General features: G+C 37.7%; 2 protein-coding genes across 3 annotated transcripts; both read right to left on the bottom strand.

The window, feature by feature from the left end:
• Positions 1-888: 888 nt before the first annotated feature.
• LOC103636004 (uncharacterized) lies at positions 889-4,756 on the bottom strand. Its single transcript, XM_020542744.3, has 11 exons — positions 4,445-4,756; positions 4,073-4,173; positions 3,752-3,963; positions 3,469-3,655; positions 3,292-3,384; positions 3,141-3,218; positions 2,777-3,036; positions 2,165-2,380; positions 1,998-2,087; positions 1,518-1,622; positions 889-1,435 (listed from the first exon to the last, which is right to left on the bottom strand). The coding sequence occupies exons 2-11, from the start codon at positions 4,128-4,130 to the stop codon at positions 1,037-1,039; spliced, it is 1,698 nt and encodes a 565-aa protein (XP_020398333.1). The 5' UTR covers positions 4,131-4,173; positions 4,445-4,756; the 3' UTR covers positions 889-1,036.
• Positions 4,757-7,722: 2,966 nt separating this feature from the next.
• LOC103637333 (uncharacterized) lies at positions 7,723-11,968 on the bottom strand. 2 transcript variants are annotated; one of them, XM_008659552.3, is made up of 5 exons: positions 11,635-11,968; positions 8,983-11,510; positions 8,817-8,904; positions 8,567-8,744; positions 7,723-8,119 (listed from the first exon to the last, which is right to left on the bottom strand). In XM_008659552.3, exons 2-5 carry the CDS (start codon positions 11,508-11,510, stop codon positions 7,971-7,973), a joined length of 2,943 nt encoding a protein of 980 aa, XP_008657774.2. In that variant the 5' UTR covers positions 11,635-11,968; the 3' UTR covers positions 7,723-7,970. The 2 variants fall into 2 exon arrangements, 1 of the variants encoding a protein (XP_008657774.2); XR_004852104.1 differs by lacking the exon at positions 8,983-11,510 and having other exon boundaries at positions 7,791-8,744.
• Positions 11,969-12,442: the final 474 nt, after the last annotated feature.

Below are 12,442 nucleotides of genomic sequence, written 5' to 3'. Positions count from 1 at the left end.
CTTGAGCCCATAAAGCGCCTTAGAGAGTTTATAAACATGGTTAGGGTACTCACTATCTTCAAAGCCGGGAGGTTGCTCAACATAGACCTCTTCCTTGATTGGTCCATTGAGGAAGGCACTCTTCACGTCCATTTGATAAAGCTTGAAGCCATGGTAAGTAGCATAGGCCAATAATATACGAATTGACTCAAGCCTAGCTACAGGTGCATAGGTTTCACCGAAATCCAAACCTTCGACTTGGGAGTATCCCTTGGCCACAAGTCGGGCTTTGTTCCTTGTCACCACACCATGCTCATCTTGCTTGTTGCAGAAAACCCACTTGGTTCCTACAACATTTTGATTAGGACGTGGAACCAAATGCCATACCTCCACTACAAGAAACCCCTTAATCAATGACATACCAATTTCGTCATAAATTAGCAAAAATCCATCACAAAGCTAAAACTATGACGCTTTTTCATAACGTCATGTAATGGGCATCACAGTTTGCTATTTATGATGGTTCTTTAAAATCGTCATGGATCATATCAGTCTGTGACGTTTTTTAACCGTCGTAGAATGCCTTGAGCCCAAACAACCCAGCCCAAGCCCAGACTTAATGACGTAAATAAACGTCACAAATTGTTGACACGTAGGATAAAATTCGTCATAGATATCACTGCCACATGGCACATGTGCCAATATGGAAAATGATGTGGCATGCATGCTATCATCCTACATGGGCCAGGAGCTTGGTCCAATAACCTTATGAGAATTATTGCCCATTTATTTTTTTAGCATAACTATTTTAGCCCACTTGTTGATCCATTTGTAAAAGCAACCGATTACAATTTGTAATGATTTTAATTTTATTTTCCACAGTTCAAAATAATATCTCAACATCAATAATATAATAACATCACAAGGATAAAATTGCCAACCAATATCATTCCAACACAAATCAAGTTGCCATCCAAAGTCACTCCATCACAGTAATAACATAAGACTACAACACCAAAACCTATATTGAACCTGACTTCACATACCACACATGCAACTAACGTGGTTGAATTTTACTAAACAAAAGTTGGAGCTTGGCATCCATGGAAGCTTGCCTCTTCTTCATCTCTGCTTCCATCTCAACTTGCCTCTTCTTCATTTCCTCTTGCTCCTTGATCCGTGACTCTTCTGCTTCATGCATTTGCTTTGACAATACTTCTAGTTCCTCCCGTTGGGTGTTGACAACAGATCGAAGAGCACTATTTGCTCTCTTCTCTACTTCAAGTTGTGCTTCGATATTTCTTACACTAGACCTTGGATAAGCACTTTGTATCCCCACATTTTGAAGGAACAAATTTTTCTTTGTATTTTGAGCAAGTACATCAGCAACAACTTCAGTCACCGACATTTCTTGTTCACCTTCTGTTGGTGTAGACCACTTGTTTTCTATTTCAGTCTAGCATGCAAGAAACAAACATGGTTACAGATCAAGAAACCATAAGCATTCAATGAGAACTTTTTTATTATAACAATCTTACTATAACTTGTTGAACAGAAGATGAATAGCATTTCTTTATCTTGCTGTAGTGACACTCCTTAAATAAATCCAGTGCATCAGGTTCTTGATCAATGTATTTATCTCCCTGGTATAAAAACATTCACAGCAATAAGATTCTCTAGAAATAATGAACTTATATTTGCAGTCATATCAGCAATAAGTTCTTTGATCACAACAATGTTCATGTCTATACAAACAAGAACAGAACAACACTTATTGAGAGAACTAAGACCACAACCTGTAACAGAACAACACTTATTCACATCACATTGTTTAATTTTTACTAAAATATTTTGCTCACTAGAAACTAAGAACACAATGTGAAACTAGAAACACAATCTAGAACAACAGATAGATTAGTCTCAAGAACCAATTTGCAACACATGAAGGAATGACTGCAATAGCATACGCACTTTCCTCATCCATAAATCCTAAGACTACAAGTAAACACATAACTTACCAAATTTTCTACATGAACCATGTAGCTACGAGAGCCAGTTGTTTGATGGAATTTAACTTTGGATCGATTCTCTTTGTTTTTTTGAGATGTCTCCTACATCAATTATAGAATACATGTAAGGCACAAGTAACATGTATTACACACGAATTCAGATTTTGGGAAGATACATACCACTTTTTTGGACTCTTCCAATACTCCACAAGTTCATTCCACTCTTCATCAGTCATAGATCTGATTGGAGATTTTTTTGCCACTAGATGTAGCGGAAAAGGATCAAAGTACTTTTTCTTGAGCCGGTATCGTTGTTGTCGAACCGCACTCTTCATCATCTGGGAACAAGCCTTTTGAACTGGTGCATCACTTGTGTTAATGTCAAACTTTGCCTATTAAAGTAAGACAATTTGTTAGACATCCACTTGTGTCGATATCAAACCTTGAGGGTAACTAAATATAAAAAATGAACGAGAAGTAACATCATAGATAATTTGAATATGTCAATGTGGATGAAAATGAAGAAAGTAAAGCTACCATACATGTAAGAACGGTGATATTGAACATCGATTCAAAATGGTACAAAACTACAATATGAGATAATAATTCAAAATGATGGTACATTAAAGAGAGAACTATAGTGTAAGAATGATGATATTTGAACATCAATTCAAAATGGTGCAAACTACAGTCTTAGATAATCATTTAAAATGATGCTACATTAAAACAATGGTGAAGAATATATGCAAGTAAACAAGACCAAATCTGATTAGTGGTGGATCACTTACACTAAGTTTTCCTGTAAATAGATTGAATAGGCCTGAATGGTTCTTGTAATCCTTCCAATGTTTGAACACTGGCACATGGTTCCTCACAGAAATGTTGCATTCAGTTGCAAACTTAGCAGCAACAAGTGGTGCCATAGGCCTTATCTTCCCTTCAGGAATAACAACTTGCAACTTTCCACGCAAACCTCGGTTAATTCTATGAAGACCATGTCCCATATTGATTCCCCTTTCCCACCGATCATTCTGACCTAATTCTAAATCTATAGAAAAGTATAAATTATTGAGATGGATAGAACATGGATCCAAGATATGCAAGCAATGGTCAATTAATAAGTAAAACTAAAGAGGTAATTTGGAAAATGACCTCTGTTCGACATCTGATTAGTGTCATCAACTTGACCTCCAATCGTCCTGTTGTTATCAGCTAGGACATCCACATTATCTAAAAGATGGCAGTCATAAAAATACATTCATTATCCAATAAAACTAATAGAATGATAGTTATAAATCATCACCTTCATTGCCTGTAGGGTTCTTCCCATCAAAAGGAGCAACATGACCTTCATTGGTCATGTTAGTGTTCTCATCCAAATGGGCATGGCCATTAGCTGAAATAAATTAAAGTCAGTGAGTGCAGTTACCATACAATGAACACCAACAAAATAGCTAAGAAACATAGTAGTTGAACTTGCCTTCAACTATACCCTGTGTGTGGTAATCAATGTTGTGCCTTGGTGTAAGAGTTGCATCAGGTTGAGCAATATTTTTCTTTGACCTTGTAATTCTAGTAGTTTCTTGCTGCGCAAAAACTCTCTTAGAGCAGAGCTTGATTGCACCAAGCGAATTATCAGTAGTTCTTATGTTACATTCCTTTGAGCCCTTCATGAAATGAAAGTATGAGTCGATTAATAAAGACAAAAGATATACTTAGCAAGTAAAGATCATTTTATTCTTAATAAGAAAGGGGAATACCACCTTAACATTGTCATCACCAGTCTCATCTTGTGAAATATCATAATCAGACTCAGAGTCCTCACTATTTCTATGACTTGGCCTATTCCTCTGAGAAATAGAATTTGTGCTTGCAAGCATGCTTGATAAAGCAGGGATTCCTAATTGTTGTAGCCTTGAATTATTCCTCATACATTGTCTTAGACGCAGTTGTTCGTATGGATGCAATGGTGGTTCTAATTTAAGAGAAAATAGGGAAAATCATTTCTTACGTAACAGAACTTTACAACTTATGCTTCACACAAATAGGAAATATATTGAACAAAAATGAGTTGAGGACTGCACCTGATAGCTGAGGTCCATGTGGCCTTTTGACTCCAACCTTCTCACGACCAGGAGGCATCTTTGTGCTGATCCTAGGACTGCGCCACCAATGGATTTTCTTCCTAGGAAAATGAAACAACAAATTTCAATAGCAGAAAATTGGATATTTCATTTAGGATAAATTTTAGTATCAAGGAATCTCAAAGTGGACAGGACAACACGTAACAACAATTTCATTGAGCGGAGAGTGGGCAGCAGCAATCCTGCCATGTAGAAGTGATAAAAAGTTGAGCTAACCACTACAACACTAACTCAATCGAACATGGTACCCAGTAGGATTTGACTCACAACTACAGAAGCATTCAAGAAACGGACAACCGCCTGACTGCTTACCTTCCTGACTACTTGCCTTGATGGAAGGGAGCGGCGATCGACGGGTCGGGTCGTCGAGCTGAGTGCGCTTCTCGCCTGTGCTGCACCGGAAGACGAAATCGAATGGGCGAGGCGCCCGGGCCAACGTCACGCCGGGCCGGGAAGTGGACGAAGGCGCCGGGCACTGTGTGCCGCCACGCCGGCCGCCAGGGCTAGGGGCTAGGGCTGGGGCTGGTCCCTAGACGCTGAGCCTGGATGCCTGGACCTGAGCCGGTCTGGGAACAACCGCCATGGGGAGGTGGCGGCTACTTTTGCAAAACCTAATTATTTGAGAGGAGGTAACATATATATATATATATATATATATATAGGAATAGATAGTATAATTACTTGAGAATGCCATGGCATGCGCTGTCCGTAAAAATGTATGCGGGATTTAAAGGTGGGGATAATGAAAATCTTATACTTGCTCATTAATCCAAAAATCCAAAAAAAACAGGTTCCAAACTGCGCTGCAGCAATGAATCGAACCTAGGACCTCCCGTAGTGTGAGAACCAAATTACCATAACACTATGCCGTATCTCATGTGTAGTTAAAGGAAACTAAACTATCTATATGTTTCTAGTTTGGCTTATAAGTATGTAAAACAAGGTTCAAAAACAAGTTTATATGAAATTATAATTTCAAATTTGTACCTTTTGTTTATATAACCTTTACAAACTTACTTCATGCATAGGTGTCCATTTTTAGGATTATTTACTAATTTCTGTGGTTTAATTGCCTTCCCTAGCCAGGAAACATAAATAAATAGTAAATATGGTCAAAAAATAGTGAAACTTAGCATGGAGTCATGTTTTGGTCTTAGTTGCTTAAGATAAAAAATTCAGAGGATTATGAAAAAGTGTGAATGTAGGTCCTTCACAAACGGACACATCTCTCATTAAGTTTCGGGACATTGAACTACAACTCCAAAGTTTGAGCTACATTTCTTACTTTTTTTGTTTTTCCCCTTGAAAAGTATACCTTTTGTTCATATAACCTTTACAAACTTACTTCATGCATAGGTGTTTATTTTTAGGATTATTTACTAATTTCTGTGGTTTAATTGCCTTCCCTAGCCAGGAAAACTAAATAAATAGTAAATATGGTCAAACAATAGTGAAACTTGGCATGGAGTCATGTTTTGGTCTTAGTTGATTAAGGTAAAAAATTCAGAGGATTATGAAAAAGTGTGAATGTAGGTCCTTCACAAACGGACACATCTCTCACTAAGTTTTGGGACATTGAACTACAACTCCAAAGTTTGAGCTACATTTCTTACTTTTTTTGTTTTTTCCCCTTGAAAAGTATACCTTTTGTTCATCTAACCTTTACAAACTTACTTCATGCATAGGTGTCCATTTTTAGGATTATTTACTAATTTCTGTGGTTTAATTGCCTTCCCTAGCCAGGAAAAATAAATAAATAGTAAATATGGTCCAAAAATAGTGAAACTTGGCATGGAGTCCTGTTTTGGTCTTAGTTGCTTAAGGTAAAAAATTAAGAGCATTATGAAAAAGTGTGAATGTAGGTCCTTCACAAACGGACACATCTCTCACTAAGTTTCGGGACATTGAACTACAACTCCAAAGTTTGAGCTACATTTCTTAATTTTTTTGTTTTCCCCCTTGAAAAGTATACCTTTTGTTCATCTAACATTTACAAACTTACATCATGCATAGGTGCCCATTTTTAGGATTATTTACTAATTTCTATGGTTTAATTGCCTTCCCTAGCCAGAAAAAATAAATAAATAGTAAATATGGTCAAACAATAGTGCAACTTGGCATGAAGTCATGTTTTGGTCTTAGTTGCTTAAGTAAAAAAATTCAGAGCATTATGAAAAGTGTGAATGTAGGTCCTTCACAAACGGACACATCTCTCACTAAGTTTCGGGACATTGAACTACAACTCCAAAGTTTGAGCTACATTTCTTACTTTTTTTGTTTTCCCCTTGAAAAGTATACCTTTTGTTCATCTAACCTTTACAAACTTACTTCATGCATAGGTGTCCATTTTTAGGATAATTTACTAATTTCTGTGGTTTAATTGCCTTTCCTAGCCAGAAAAAATAAATAAATAGTAAATATGGTCAAAAAATAGTGAAACTTGGCATGGAGTCCTGTTTTGGTCTTAGTTGCTTAAGGTAAAAAATTCAGAGCATTATGAAAAAGTGTGAATGTAGGTCCTTCACAAACGGACACATCTCTCACTAAGTTTTGGGACATTGAACTACAACTCCAAAGTTTGAGCTACATTTCTTACTTTTTTTTTGTTTTCCCCCTTGAAAAGTATACCTTTTGTTCATCTAACCTTTACAAACTTACTTCATGCATAGGTGTCCATTTTTAGGATTATTTACTAATTTCTGTGGTTTAATTGCCTTCCCTAGCCAGAAAAAATAAATAAATAGTAAATATGGTCAAAAAATAGTGAAACTTGGCATGGAGTCATGTTTTGGTCTTAGTTGCTTAAGGTAAAAAATTCAGAGCATTATGAAAAAGTGTGAATGTAGTACACACATGTTCTAAAGTAATTGGAAAATGCAAAAAAAAAAAGGTTCCCGAGAATTGTACACCATGCAACTAACATAAACCACTGAGCCATGTGTATGTCACAGTAAATCTGACAAAGGAAATTTATTTAACCGATCAAAGTTCTGCAGATTCAAGCATAAGTTCAATCTGCATGCTCTGTTCCACTGCCTTTACACAAGAACGACTGACCCGACCCGACGGAGATCACAGAGTATCAGATAGAAAGAAGTGTCAGTCCAGATCAAGCTATATGTGTGCTCCACTGCTGGTACACTGCTAGTACTACATCCTACAGCAGCTGCTTCAGTTCCAGTTCCTACCACGAGTGGAGTGGAGTGGAGTGCCTGTCCTGGGCTGGGCGCTCCAGCAGTTGGTCAACAACTAGATGAACCTGGCAAACAAAAGCCTGCAAAATTTAGATAACCCTGGCAAACATAAGTTCAATATTAACTCTCCTCAGCCAATCTGCACCGTAAAAGTGCAATCTGCACCGAGCACATTGAACAAGTAAAAATGAGAGAAATGAGAGAAACATTGAAAAAGTGCCTGTAATTTGCAGATGAAACATTCAGTCTTTTGCACATGGACTGCTCACCGTAAAAATTCAGTCTGCAGAACTCAGCACATTTTCAAACATTCAATCTGCAGAACTCAGCACAGTTTCAAACATTCAGTCTGCGGAACTCAGCACAGTTTAATGACATTCAGTCTGAAGCAGCAGGTTCAAACATTCAGTTATTCAGTTTAATGACATTCAGTCTGAACTCAGCACAGTTTAATGACATGACAGTTTAATAACAAGATCTGAACTCAACATGACCATTATTCATAAAACCATGATCTGAATTGAACATGGTCCATCCAAATAAATATTTCAAGTTACATTCACAACTAAATGGCAGAAAATACTACAGCCTATCCAAATAAATATTACAAGTGTCATTTCACAACTAAATATCAGTAGTATCAGCTATTCGTCATCACTGTCAACATCATTTGTAGCACCTTCTTCGGCTTCGCTGCAATACTCCAAAATTGTATCGTCATCATCTTCTTCTTCACTATCACTCCCATACACTTTTTGGCCATTTTCTTGTACCAATTGAGCAATTTCAGCAGCTTCAAAAATAAGACCTTGTTCATCATCTCTACTTAAAGGCTTCTCATATATATTATCGGAAACTGCTTGTCGACTAGCATTCTCTTCACAACACTCATTTTCTTGATATGCAGGAGCATTATGTTGTGCAACATCATTTTCACTCACATTATAAAGATGTCTATGGTCAAATGTCTGAACAACATGCCAATTTTTACCCAATTTTGTGTCCCCCAAATAGAAGACCTTCCTAGCTTGAGTGGCTAGAATATAGGAATCATTCTTGTACCATAGACTTCCAAAGTTGATGCTTTTAAAAAAGCCATCATCTTTAAGCTCAGTCCTCCCGTCTAGTTTAAACCAGTCACATTTAAACAAAACTACTGATCTCTCATCAAGGTTATGCTCTAACTAAATGATCTCTCTTAAGGTTCCAAAAAAATCAATTTCTTGACCGTTATGAGTACCTTGTGTCATTACTCCACTATTTTGTGTCTTTCGATGCTTGTCACGGTCACTAGTGTTAAACCGCACACCATTCACTATGCATGAGGAGTATTTTCGAACTCTGAAATCAAGACCACAAGCCAAGGAAAATAGATCATCATCAGCCTCTTCTTGATTTATATTCCGCATTCTGAGGATCTGCCACATGCAACACATAAATCAGATTCTATAGTGCAAAAATAGCATAAAAAGATATGGATTAAAACTAACATGGGTTCTGAACCAAGTCTGGAATCCTTGTCGCAATGTTCTTTCAATGTTAGGCATGCCATCTCTCTCTAATTCATCTCTGAACATTCTGCAATTTGGAAAAAAGATAACATGTGTTCAATCCAATGATGGCCAGTAAAAAGTACAAAGATAGTAAAGGGCATACCTCATATATTTGTCAACCTGACTACAATTGTTCAGAACATACCATACCATTTGATCAATGGCACTATCATCATACACTAGTTCAGGCGCAGAGGTAAAATTAACTCCATGCCCAAAAACATCAACGGTATAGGCTTCCTCATTAGAAAACCCTTTATTTCTTGGTTCCCGATTAAATTTTGTTTCGACATCATCCATGTATTTAGAGCAAAATGTCAAGCACTCGTCCGCAATATATGCCTCAGCGATTGAGCCTTCCGGTCGTGCCCTGTTCCTCACATAGCGCTTCAAAGTATACAATCGCCTTTCAATTGGGTACATCCAACCATAATGCACAGGACCTCGCAATAATGCCTCATCAGGTAGATGCACAGCTAGATGCACCATCACATCAAAGAAAGCTGGGGGAAATATTTTCTCAAGCTTCACCAAAATTATTGGAATTTCTTTCCTCATTTCAGCCAACACATCCTTTTTAAGAGTTCTGCTGCACAATTCCCTAAAAAATTTCCCCAGATCCGCTAGTGCTTCATAAATATCCTTGTCCAAAAATCCTCTCATGGCAACTGGTAATATTCTTTGCAAAAGAATGTGACAATCATGTGTTTTAAGCCCTTGTAATTTGGTTCCCTCAGCATTTAAACATCTTGATATGTTGGATGCAAATCCATCTGGAAACTTCACCTCCCGCAAAAAATCACAAAAGGCCTTCTTATATTCTGTGGGCAAGGTATATCTTGCATAAGGCATCTCACATGAATCTACATTCCCTCTAAAATGCAACTCCTTTCTAATACCCATATCTTTCAGATCAAACCTAGCTTTAATTGTATCCTTTGTCTTCCCGGGTATATTGAGAATAGTCCCAATCAAGTTTTCACATATGTTTTTCTCAATGTGCATGATATCAAGATTATGTCTCAGTTTCAAATTCTTCCAATATGGTAACTTCCATAAACTAACCATCCGACTCCAAATTACCACATGATCCTTGTCCAAATTAGAACGTTTCCTTTTCCTACTTCCTTGTTGCTTCCCAGGCCTAACATGTTTGACTCTCTCCAATTCAGCCATCAACTCTTCCATAGAGAATTTACCTGGGGGATCATTGCTTTCATGAAGACCAACAAATTCATTATTTTTGCGCAAGCGATGTCCCACCGGAAGGAAACGAAAATGCCCAAAATAACCAATTTTGCTCCTTAGGCTGTATGAAAGAGGTTGCTTGTCACAATGAATACATGCAAAAAAACCTTTTGTTTTACGCCCTGAAAGAGTGCCCAAAGCTGGATAATCGTGGATGCACCATAAAACTGCAGCACGTAGGTTAAATTTTTGTCCAGTTAGAGCATCGTAAGTAGGTACACCTGTCCAAAGCTCAAGTAAATCTTCTATAAGAGGCTCTAAAAAAATATCGAAGTCCTTTCCAGGTGATGTAGGACCAGGAATAAGTAAAGCCATCATGAAATTTGACTCCTCCATGCACGCCCAAGGTGAAAGGTTGTATGGCACAACAAGTACAGGCCACATGCTGTATTTAGTGTTTTTTTCCGAAAAGGGGTTAAACCCATCAGTTGCTAAGCCAAGTCTAAGGTTTCTGGCATCTTTTGCAAAATTTGGATATTTTCTATCAAAATCTTGCCATGCCTCACCATCAGCTGGGTGACTCATTTCATTTTCCTTAGGATTTCCCTTCAGCTTGTGCCACTGTGCTTGTTCTGCTGTTTCTTTGTTCACAAACATCCTCTGTAGCCTAGGTATCAACGGAAAATGGCGTAACACTTTCTGTGGAATCTTCTTTCCTTCAACATCAACCCATCTTGAGAGACCACAAATAGGGCAATTGTCAAGCTTGCTATATTCTTTTCTGAAGAGCACACAATTATTATAGCACACATGTATTGATTCATATCCAAGACCTAATTTCTTTAAAATGCTCTTTGCTTCATAATATGATTTGGGGAGTGTATTGCATTCTGGGAAAGCATCACCTAACAGTTTTAATATTGCAGAAAATGCAGAGTTGCATATCCTATACAATGACTTCATATCAAGAAGTTTTACCACAAATGACAACTTCGAAAATTTCGTACAACCTGGATAAAGTTGACGCTTAGCCTCTTTCATCACCGATTTAAAAAATGAATCCTTGTCATTAGGTTCTGGATCATTCTCATTTTCATTGTCTTGCTTATCTTTCTCTGCGCTGTCTAAGTCTTGTAACAACCCATTCAAATTACCATCATCATAGCTGTTGTCCTCAGTCATACCTGACTCATTTAACAAACCATATACATCAAGGTTCTCTCCATGATGAATCCATCGAGTATATGTACTTTCCATGCCATTCATCAATATATGCCTCTCCACAAGAGCTTGATGTTGGTACTTTTGATTAAGGCATCTACTACATGGACATAAGATTTCTTCATCCTCTCCAAATTTCCCATGAATGAAGCTCATAAATTCTTTGACGCCATTTATATATTCATGAGAAAATAGTCTAGCATGCACCCAACTTCTATCCATCTAAACAAGCATGCAAAGAAACATAAATTAACAAGTATGTTCGTAGATGCCTTAACAACAGAGCTCTAAACAGGCAAAATAGCTGACAGTGCTCTAAACAGGCAAAACAGCTAGGAGCATGTACCTCGGTTGCTAGAACCAGGCCACCAACACACGCACAACCGCACTACCCTGCCTCCGTAGTGCCCCGTCGCACCAAGATCTGTGTCTCACCGGAGGGTGGAGGGAGCTGGGCGAGGCCACGAGCAGGAGATCTGCGTCTCACCGGAGGGTGGAGGGAGCTGGGCGAGGTCGCGAGCAGGAGGCGATGCTGGCCGGACCGTCAGCACGAGTTGCGACGGTGAAGTCGATCTGGCGCGCAGCTGCACGAAGGAGAAGGGATTGGGGCCGGGGCGAGGTCCTGACTCCTGAGAAACGAGCGGAATAATAAACAGCGACATTATCTTCTTGATTGGATCTGGCCAGACAACATAAGGAACATTATAAATATTTATACAAATGCACATAAGAATTCCATCATGTCCTATTCTATGTCGCAGTGGTTCATGGCACATATCTAATAGTATGAGGTCCTGAGTTCAAATCCTAACTTATTTTTTTACTCTACTCTAACTCAGTTTTTTATACTCTAATTTTTATTTTTTAAGATAAGAATGTCCCATAGGTTGGTTCGACCAACACATCATATAAAAAATTATATATGTATATAGTTTTTTACTCTAATTTTTTAAGAATGTTACGTGTGTATTGGTTTTTTACTCTAATTTTTTAAGAATGTTATGTGTGTATTGGTTTTTTACTCTAATTTTTATTTTTTAACAGAATTTCCTTTAGGTTGGTTCGATCTGCACATAAAAATATTTTATATTTTTTTAGTTTCATTTCTTTATTTTTCTCTTCATCTAAAAAATCAGTAAACATATAATGAATCG

The sequence above is a fragment of the Zea mays genome, chromosome 8 (assembly GCF_902167145.1).
Source record: "Zea mays cultivar B73 chromosome 8, Zm-B73-REFERENCE-NAM-5.0, whole genome shotgun sequence".
Taxonomy (NCBI): Eukaryota; Viridiplantae; Streptophyta; class Magnoliopsida; order Poales; family Poaceae; genus Zea; species Zea mays.
Note: the sequence above shows the minus strand (reverse complement) of the source record. Positions and strands in the feature narration are given on the sequence as shown.